The sequence below is a fragment of the Archocentrus centrarchus genome, chromosome 18 (genome assembly GCF_007364275.1).
Source record: "Archocentrus centrarchus isolate MPI-CPG fArcCen1 chromosome 18, fArcCen1, whole genome shotgun sequence".
Classification (NCBI taxonomy): domain Eukaryota; kingdom Metazoa; phylum Chordata; class Actinopteri; order Cichliformes; family Cichlidae; genus Archocentrus; species Archocentrus centrarchus.
Genome location: NC_044363.1, coordinates 9551237 through 9561607, shown reverse-complemented (window position 1 = coordinate 9561607; position 10371 = coordinate 9551237). Strand labels below are relative to the sequence as shown.

At 43.0% G+C, this 10371-nt stretch overlaps 1 protein-coding gene across 1 annotated transcript; it reads right to left on the bottom strand.

The window, feature by feature from the left end:
- Positions 1 to 244: 244 nt before the first annotated feature.
- On the bottom strand, positions 245 to 3171 carry LOC115796984 (low affinity immunoglobulin gamma Fc region receptor II-c-like; the record flags this gene model as incomplete). The annotated part of the gene is made up of 5 exons (XM_030753478.1): positions 245 to 369; positions 913 to 1026; positions 1413 to 1661; positions 2364 to 2627; positions 3162 to 3171. Coding segments are annotated over 5 exons (666 nt in total), but the record flags the coding sequence as incomplete, so codon positions are not given.
- Between the last annotated feature and the right edge of the window lie 7200 nt (positions 3172 to 10371).

The following is a 10371-nucleotide window of genomic DNA, read 5'->3' as shown; positions in this document are numbered from 1 at the left end:
GAGCTTGAAGTCTCTCAGCCGCTCGAAGAGGTAGAGATGATATGTGGCCTTCTTCACAGTGATGTTAATGTGATGAGTCCAGGAGAGGTCACTTGAGATGGTCACTCCCAGGTATTTGAAGGAGTCCACTCTTTCCACCTCAGCACCACTGATGAGAAGTGGACGGTAGTCCCTCTGCTGCTTCCCACTGAAGTCCATAATCAGTTCCTTTGTTTAGCTGACATTAAGCAGAAGGTCGTTCTCCCGGCACCAGTTCTCCAGGCGGGAGACCTCCCTCTTGTAGGCTATGGCCACCATCTGGAGAGGATCATCTGCTTCCTCTTTCATTTAACCAGCTATACTAATGATTATTGTGATTTGTAGTTCTGTCTAGGAGGAGAGAAGGAGTGAGTAGGAGTTAGCTGCCATTTGTTTTTGTTTGTCTCCTGTTTTGTTGGTCTAGGGAGATAGGCCCATGTTTTTGGTATGTTACTTTTGGAGAGGGCATCTCACTTTGTGTTGGTAAATAGGTGTTTGTTTTAGCTCTTGCCCCAATGTTGTACTCCCTTGTTTGTGGATCTGTTAAATAATAAAATAATAAATAAATAATAAAATGATAAATATAAAATTTTAATAGAGAAGTTCTTTCTGTGGGATTTGGGGAAGTGGATGCTTTTTTCATGTCTGTCTTGGCCCCCAAGACTGGACATAACTATACACAATACAAAGGTAAGTGCAAGAGTTGCGTGTGCACCCAAAACGACGGCCGTGATTTGACCTTTTTTCGGCCAAAACACTTTTAACCCAAAGTTTTTGTTTGTTTTTTTGACCATCTGCCATTTCAAAGACCACCCAAAACATGGGACATCTACCCACAGTGAGAGTAAAAATCAAACAGCATGATGTAAAATATTTACATCAAACCAGGCTGACCTTTGTTCCTCCTCCAGAAGCAGAACATCAGCAAAATCACCATCAGGAAGACTCCCACCACAAGAAGCCGAATCAGACTGAAGGGATGATCGGGCGGCAGGTGAGGACGCTCTGCTTCAAAACAAAAATAAATCTGTTTTCTGCACAAACTTGGAAAAAACAAACAAACAAACAAAAAACCTTAAAGTGACTGGTGCATGTTTTTTCTTTTTGGGCTGCAAAAATAAAAACATTTTAGAAGACAGAGATAAAGGAGTGTTCGGTCTTTAGAGCTAATGTGCTTTAGATTAAAAAACAGTGAGTTCAAGAAAGAAACAATCCTACTTTTAGACTTTGAAACCCAGCTTATCTCCTTCTGTGTGGCTAATTAGACGTCTGGATGTATTTATGATTAATATTTAATGGGTCAAATTGGCCAATAATATTTGGATCAAAAAACTACTAAACACTGTGACGTTCACAGATGTTTTTCTTTCAGTTCCTGTGAATCTGATTCTCACCTCTGACAGTCAGCAGGGCGTCTTGAGATTGTTCAGCTTCAGAGACTTTACATTTATAGAGTCCTTCATCTGATTTAGAAACACTGTGGATGGTCAAGGCTCCCGTAGAGCTGATCTCAATGAGCTCATCGTTTTTATAGAAGCTAGCAGTGAAACTGGAGGATGACGTGTTCGTGTGTCTACAGTGCAGGGTCACTGCTTCTCCCTCCATCACAGGATGGGCAGGACTCTCCAGGATCACAGAACCAGCTGGAAGACCAAACAACAACCTGACTTTAGTTCAGACTCCCTAAAACTGATGTTTTACATGATTGTGTTGCATAAGTGAGGCTCAGGTTATGTTTCTGCTGTAGTCCATGTGTAGTGCCAGTTCATTAGTTAGTGCTGCATTTCTTTATCTAACCTAAAGCACTGCTGAAGGCTCCTTAACCTCTAACATCCACCAGGTCACCAGCAGCACATCCAGGGTTGGTGTTGGATTTTATTTTTGCCACATGATAAACAAACAGATTTTCAGAAACTAGAAGTTGTTACATTTGAAATGAAGTCTCAGAGATTTTGGCATTACACTTTTTTTAGTTAAAAGCTTTTGTATTTGAGAGTTTATAAAAATCTATAAAAACCCTAACCCTAACCCTTCACTAACTGCTCCCCACATCAGCAGCATCAGGCAGCATTACAACAACTGACTGGACTCCATTAAAGCCTGCGTAGGATCGTTGATCAGTTAAGATACATATTTGTATCATGTGACGTGACCAAACTTGAGATGGTGGTTGTGGTGGTTTTTGTGGTGGGTTAACAGCATCCTGTTTATTTGGAGCAGACTGTCACTGCTTACTTGGCATAAAGAGAGTTGCTGCTTCAGGGTGATGTTATCTGGAAGCTGGTAGAAATTTCTCAGGTACTTTGAGCGCCTGCTGGCTGCAGCTTGTAGTTTGTGTAGCTCACCTGCCACAGTGATGGTGATGGCATCAAAACACTCTCCTGCTCCAGACTCACACCAGTAGACTCCAGTGTCTGTTGGATAAAGGTCATCGATGATGCACTGAGATTCATTTCCTCCATTTGAGGATGAGGCACATGTTGTGTTTATGTATAAGGAAGTGTTCCTCTTGAGTCTCCAGCTAGAAGAGCTGTCTTGCTGCCCACAGCTCATGGAGACAGACTCATACTGGAAGAACTGAGATCTGCTGGGAATGACTCTGAGTGAAGCTGCAAAACAAAGACAGTTTATGTGGTTAATACACATGCAGAAAAGAGTAGCCATGAAATGCTGGATGATGCACAGATGCATACTTTAGCTGCTGTTTCACTGCGGATGTTATTTGAATAAAATGTGTCTGTGTAGCATGTGGCTGTAGTGAAACCCAGGCCTAACTCAGAACGGCTACTTGTCTGCACTGCGATGCGGTTAGCGGCTACAGTGAGCTTCACTGTAGCATCGATGCAGTCGAAGCTTCATGTGCCACCTACAATCAGAGTTAGAAGAGCAACACATCGAACTGACTGCCATTAGTGTGAATGCACAACGGCAAAGACAGACTCTCCTTTCCTTTAAACAGTAAATACATGGCTGAGAAACTGTGATGTGTTTTGGCTTATTTTTATTTACTTTTTTAATTTATTTATTTTGCCTAGTTATGCCGTAGTTACCATGGTTATGACTGACAATGACAAATAAAACTAAATGTGAAAAAAATAAGTGATGCAAATAAAAGTTTAAATGAAACGTTAGAAAAAACTCACAGAAATGATTTTATGCAGTACCTGAGAAATTTCTACCAGCTCACAGATAACATCACCCTGAAGCAGCAGAAATGATTTTAGCTTCGTGGCATCTGTCCACACTGAAACAAAATCAAATAAAATGGCCGCTGAGATGTCATAGGACGGGATCTTACGCAGGTCAAACAGAAGATTAAGTTCACATCACAGAGTGCATTTTGGTAGTTTAGTCACCATATTGCAACAAACTCTCAGACATGAGCGCTTTAGCCTGAAGCTTCTCTGTCACCTGATTTAAAAAAAAAACATTTTTTTAAATATGCCCCCAATCCTAAACTGCTCAAACACACTTGTACTCACCAACAACAGCGCACAGTGTTGCTATCTCCATGCTGCTGGTGCACTGACTGACAGGCCAATAACCCCCCGGTGGGAGTTCTGCTTGCTTTCTACTGTCTACGTCACAGTGGCCACAGTTTCCTGCTGTAATGATCTCCTGTTCCAAATGTGTTACCGGTTTGTGCAGGATGTGTCTTTTTCTAACACCTCAAATGTCAAAGTGGGTGAACATGACGTGTTTTACTTTGTTGCATGTTTGTTAGTCCCATAGACCATCTACTTTGAAGCATTTACAGTAGGGGTGGCTGTGGCTCAGGAGGTAGAGCAGGTCACCTACTAATCAGAAGGTTGACTGTTTGATTCCTGGCTGCTCCGGGCTGCATGTCAAAGTATCCTTAGCCAAGATACTGAACCCCAAGTTGCACTCACACATAAGCGGAGTGTGAAACTGTGTGAATGGTAGACAGTAAAAGCACTTAGCTTATATACATGCAGATAGAAGTGTATGGGTGAATCCAAACATATTGTAAAAGTGTTTTGAGTGCTCAGTAAGGGTAGAAAAGAACTATATAAGAACTAGTCCATTTATTTTTATTGGATATTTATGAATTTTTAACTAAATTTAGTCATTTCAGGAGGGAACCCACGAAGACGTGCACAGTATAAAACCAGGACATGCAATGAAGGGAAGACAGAGCCGTGTATACTTGAGGACTAATTGAGGAATAAGACACAATTTACTGGAATTACACTCAAAAATCATCAGGATAGAGCAGAAGATCACAAGGGAGGAAGTAAAACTAACACACAATAAAAGAACAGTAGCCAGCAAAATACAAGAGGACCTCTCACAGTAGAGCAGACTCACACTAAACATGAGACCTGAGTGTATGAGTACTCATGCACAGAGGGAACTACAAACACTAGAAGAAAAACTGCAACTGGAAACAGTACACAACCAAAAACAAGATTACATAAACTCAAACAGTAGAACAATAAAGTCATTCAAAATACAAAACCAGAACACAGGAACATGTTAAAGTTGAGGGGCTCTGGCGGTCAGCCCAGGGGCTGCGGAGCTCTGGAGATGGGGAGGGTGCGGCAGTGGGGCCACTCCAGGGTGGAGGAGAATGACAGGCCCCATCCTTAACTCATGCTTAGGCCACTTGGCATTTGTGGCCCAAGAACGGGTTAAGCACATACTAAGATGCTGAGGCAGCACCAGTGGGCTCGGGAACAGGAGCTCTCCACACTGTTTTAGGAGCACGCTCAGATGTTGGAGAGGTTGTGGCCTGCTGAGACTCTGGGAATGGGCCCAGAGAGACGGTGACCAACATTGTGACTAAAGCAGGGGAGGCTGAATCAGTCTGTGTCTGGAACAAGGGAGGCAGGCTCAGAGGAGGTCGAGTCAGGAACTAAAGCTGCTTCTTCTTCATCTTCCTGTCACAACAACCCTCTGTATGTCCTTCATGACATCCATGAATCTCTCATGAATTCCTCTTCCTTGGCAGCTTCATTCTTTCTGCAACATATCCACTATCCCTCCTCTGCACTAAAACTCCATTAATAGATAGAAAGGAACCAGAACTGAGATAATATAACAGAAACTAAAACTCGGTGTTACAAGAATACAGAACAAAAGCCTCAGACCATGATACTCAGAGGTCTATAAATATGTGAAAATGACTGTTCTCTCCATCATGAACTGCAGTCTGCAGTCAGCAATTGATGTAGTGAGTGACAGTCGGGTTAAGATTGATGCTTTGTTTTAATTTTACGGGTGCAGCTGCAGCTCTTTATCGCTTCATCAGAGGAGCTGTACCAGCATATGTAAAGTCAGCAAACCACCAGTGAACCATTTCTTCTCAGCTGTTTGCTTATCAAGGATTTCTATCAGAAGGCCACAGACAGCAGACCTAGTACACAACGGCTAATACTTACGTAGCTGCTTTCTACTGAGCATTCAAAGTACTTTAAACTACAAGTCTCATTGACCCCATTCCTCAGTGCTTTCTAATATTTGCACACATATGCACACTGTGATGGGTGCATCCAGAGGCGGTTCTGGCTGGATTTACGCCCTGGGCGAACCCCCCCCCAACACAACAATACGTTACATATTTGTATTATTTTATTATATATAATCTTAAATACAAAAAGGAAACAAGAACAGAGAAAAAACAAATAAATAAATGAAATACAGTATATAAATACCAATATAAATTGCACAAATCCTTCAGGTACTAATAACCATGCATGTGAAGTGCAATCTAAAACTTGACTTTTCGAGCCTTCTTTGCTGCAAAATCGTCAATTACATCATCATATGAAATCTGTTGTGCAACTGTATGATTGATGCTGATGATGGCAAGTCCAGAGAGACGCTCCTGTGACATAGTGGACCTCAAGTATGTTTTAATAAGCTTCAGCTTGGAAAAACTCCTCTCTGCTTCAGCTACTGTCACTGGAAGGGTCAAACCAATTCTGAGTGCAGTCCACAGATTGGGGTAGATTTCTGTGAGCTCTTTATCGTGGATGAAAGTCAGCAGCTCCAGTAGAGTCATGGACTTTGATGGAAGGTCAGGGAAATTCTTCAGCTTCTGCACAAGCTCTCTGCCATCCACGTCTGAGTGTCCCTTAAAGTGCAGTGTAGTTTGCAGGGTCTCACATTCTTTTTGCAGCTCGTTGTTGGGGAGGTTTCTGAAGTTAGAGAGCACTCCAAACTTTTCTCTCACATTCTGCAGTGTGGAAAATCTTTCCTGAACAGCTGAAGCTGCAGCATCAACAACAACATTGAAAACTGTGACCTCCAGCTTCTTCAGAGCATCACTTAAAGGCTCATCAAATGCCTCATAGGAGAAGTGATGCTTTGTGGACCTCAGTCTCTTCTGTTTCAGAACAGCCTCAACACTCATTTCTTCACAGATGTCCTTGGCTGACATCTGTGCTGTCACAAAGCCTGTTGCCCTGTAGCTTTGAAGATCTTTCTCAATCCTATTGAGAAGACTGACGGCAACATCAACTTGCATGCTGGGAGACTGCATCAGATTGTTCACATGGTGTGTCTGGCTCAAGATGTCGTACCACACCACTGTACAGATGCTGAAGCGGTAGGATCCCACCTCCTCTGACAGGGATTGGGCCTCAGCCTTAATGGTGGAGTCTTTAGTGTGATCTCTCACCTCAATCAGTGCCTCTCTCACAGCAGCTGCCTGATATCTCAGGGACTCAACACTCTTCACTTTACTTTCCCACCTTGTGTCAGTCTACATCTTCAAAGTGATGCCCACATGTTTTTTCAGTATGGCCCATCTCTGAGTGGAGGCTGAAAACAAGGTGAAAAGCTTGTGTAAGATGCCAAAATAATTCATGGCATCAGTGGAAGCCTTAGAAGCATCGGCCACAACCAAATTGAGGGTATGAGCTCCACATGGCACAAAAAGAGCAATGGGTTAATTTGTTGAAGCCTGGCTTGAACACCCTTGTTTTTTCCCCTTCATGTTTGCTCCGTTGTTGTAAGCCTGTCCTCTGCAGTCCTCAAAAGGAACTTTGAGCTCCTTTAGTCGCTTGAGAATCAGAGATGCCAAACGCAGACCTGTGGATTCTTCTGCATCCAAAAACACCATGAAATGCTCCTTTATGCAGGGCTTCTCCTCTGTCAGTGACACCACACGGATTACAACTGACAGCTGTTCAGTGTGGCTGATGTCTGGTGTGCAATCAAGAATTTTTGAGAAATATTTTGCCTGCTTGATGTCTCTCACCATTTCAAAAATGATCTTGCTGCTCATCAAATTACCCAGTTCATTCTGTATGCTGTGACTGAGGTAGGTGGTGTGACCAGAGATACTTTTTTGGACCCGGGTAGCCCTTTAACGCCGGGCGATCGCTGCTGAAGTGCCTGTTACTTGCCCTCAATAGCGGTGAACAGCTGATTGAGACGTGGCGTATCAGCTCGGAGTCAGCTGATCAAAGTCAGCTGGCGTATTACCGTAACTCCGCAACCGTTTGTCCTATCGAAAAAATGCAAATGGTTCCTGAAAGCCCAGAAATTGCACGTCACAGCCATATTGGGGTATTACGGTATTTGTTGCCGGAAGTCCGCGAACGGCGGCACTTTTGAAGTATGTTGTGTCATGGGGGATACATTCGGTGTTAAAAGGTTAGGGTGCTCTTTCATCACTGGGTCAAACTGTGCCATCAGTTCAACCTCTTTGAGGAAATTGCCATTAGATGGCATGTACAATGTTTCTGTACTCCCCCTCAGTGCCAGATTTCTCACCGCCAGAGACTCCACAATCGCAATCAAACGAGTCAACACTGCTCTCCATCTCATCTTCTCAGCCTCTAGAAGTGCTATCTCCTGGCTGTCAATTGTTTCCCCCTTTTTAATCCTGACTGCCAGTTCTTTCCATATTTTCATGGAGTTGAGGTGTTCTGGACTGTTGTTGTGAGAGGTGAGCAAAGAACTTGCGTGTTTCCAATCTGTCAGGCCTGAGCTTGTTGACTTAATTGTCCTCTTAGAAAAGACTTTGCAGCAGAAGCAGAAAAGGCTGTTGTTTTCTCTGAATAGACTAACCAGCTTCTGGGAATCTTTTCACCATTAACCAATGTCTTCTTGAAATACTGGTGATGGCATCTTCTTCCATTCAACTCATTCCTGGGGAAAACAAAGTCAGCAGGTAACTCACTTGGTCCTCTGCAAACCAGCTGTGTCCGAATTCTGTCAGTCAGAACTGAAGGCCAGTTAGCAGGGTCAGTAGACAGAAGCTCATCCTCAGGGACAGGATTTGGTGGGATTTCAGGTTGAGGCATTTCTAATAAAGAGAAAATGGCATTGTCATTAGTACATGTTATTTACAGCATTTATAGTGTTTACAAAAGTAAAAATTTATGCAAACACACACACACACACACACACACACACCTGAGGAGTCCTGCAAGGAACATGAGGCTGAGAAGGTAGATGGCTCCAGGACCATCCCTGAAGAGGCCTGTGTGGCTGCAGAGGTAGACTCCAGGACTCCAGGACCATGTCTGTGGCTGCTGTGGAAGTTTCTGATTCCTCATTTTGGACAGTGGCTGCTCCAGCTACTAAATATTTCAGAAGTGCCCCTGAATTTACAATTAAGATAATATTATAAGTTAGATGACACTTACATCACACATGCATCAGTTACCCTATTAAAATGACCATCATGCACTTTATTAACATTTGTTAACATCCTATTAACTAAGCACAACACACAACAATTTATTTTAAAAGATATATGACATGTAGCTTACAAAATGCTATGTCAATGTATATTATAAATTATTCAATTTAGAATAGCCTATAGCAATAAAAACAAATCCAGTCAGGACATATGTGTGAATTTGCACTTGTTGTGTTGCAAACACAAACCAGACTAAGTTGTCTGGGTGAAATTAGTTTGCAAGACATGATGCCTCAATTCTACTTCTAATTCAGCAAAACTAAAAACCAAATACAGTCGCCCTCTGTGACTAATTAGCAACATATCATCAAGAGGCTAATCAGAATCAGAATCAGAATCAGAATCAGAAGGTTTTTATTGCCATTTGGGTGAACAGGTTCACAGCATTAGGAAATTGCTGCGGTACTTCGTGCTTACAGAAAAAAAACAAATAAGTATAAAAACTATAAGACAATATACAAGTATACAAATTGCAAATATACAGAGATATTAGAGCTATAACTATAGCACAATATTACAAAATTACAAAATATACAGTGCAGAGACTAATTAAAAGATAAAAGAATGTAGACTATATTCCACTAATATGTACATCAGTGCAATCAGACAGGTGCATAGACATAGGGTCATCAGCGTTTGTGGAGGGTGGTAGTAACAGTCTTAGGGTTATTGTTCATGAGTCCAACAGCAGAGGGGAAGAAACTGTTCTTATGGCGGGAGGTTCTGGTCCGTATGGACCGTAGCCTCCTGCCTGAGGGGAGAGGGTCAAAAAGTCTGTGCCCAGGGTGAGAGTGGTCGGCTGTGATCCGACCTGCACGCCCCAGTGTCCTGGAGGTGTACAGGTCCTGGAGAGATGGGAGGTTACAGCCAATCACCTTCTCAGCAGAGTGCACAACGTGCTGTAGTCTCTGTTTGTCCCTAGTGGTGGCTCCAGCGTACCACACAGTGATGGAGGAGGTGAGGATGGACTCAATGATGGCAGTATAGAACTGCACCATGGTCCTTGCTGGCAAGTTGAATTTCTTCAACTGCCGCAGGAAGTACATCCTCTGCTGGGCCTTTTTGACAACAGAGGTGATGGTGGGCTCCCACTTGAGGTCCTGGATGATGGTAGTTCCCAGGAAGCGAAAAGAGTCCACTGTGGTGATGGGGGTGTCAGTCAGGATGATGGAGGGTAGAGGGGCTGTGTGCTTCCTAAAGTCCACTATAATCTCCACTGTCTTCTGGGCGTTCAGTACCAGGTTATTGTGGCTGCACCAGGACACCAGACGTTTGACCTCCATCCTGTAGGCCGACTCGTCCCCGTCTGAGATGAGTCCGATGAGAGTCATGTCGTCTGCAAACTTAATAAGCTTGACAGACTGGTGGTCAGAGGTATAAATAGCCTATCGCCTAATGTCAATCACGTCACTCACAGAAATCTGCATACTTTATCCTTTGCCTGTTTCTCCTCTTCTTCTTTTCTTCTTTTTCTAAACTGTGCACCTGACGACTTCATTCACGTGGCCTATGACTTTATTTTTTTTAACATTTTTCACATAGCTAACCTAATTAATAACATGAAGGTATGTGGGTCTATGTTAATTTTAGGAATGAAATACAATTTATTTTAAAGCAGGTTGTGTTGTGTGGCCTGGGATCAGTCTATCCCCTCGCCTCGCCCCCCTCCCCCTTGC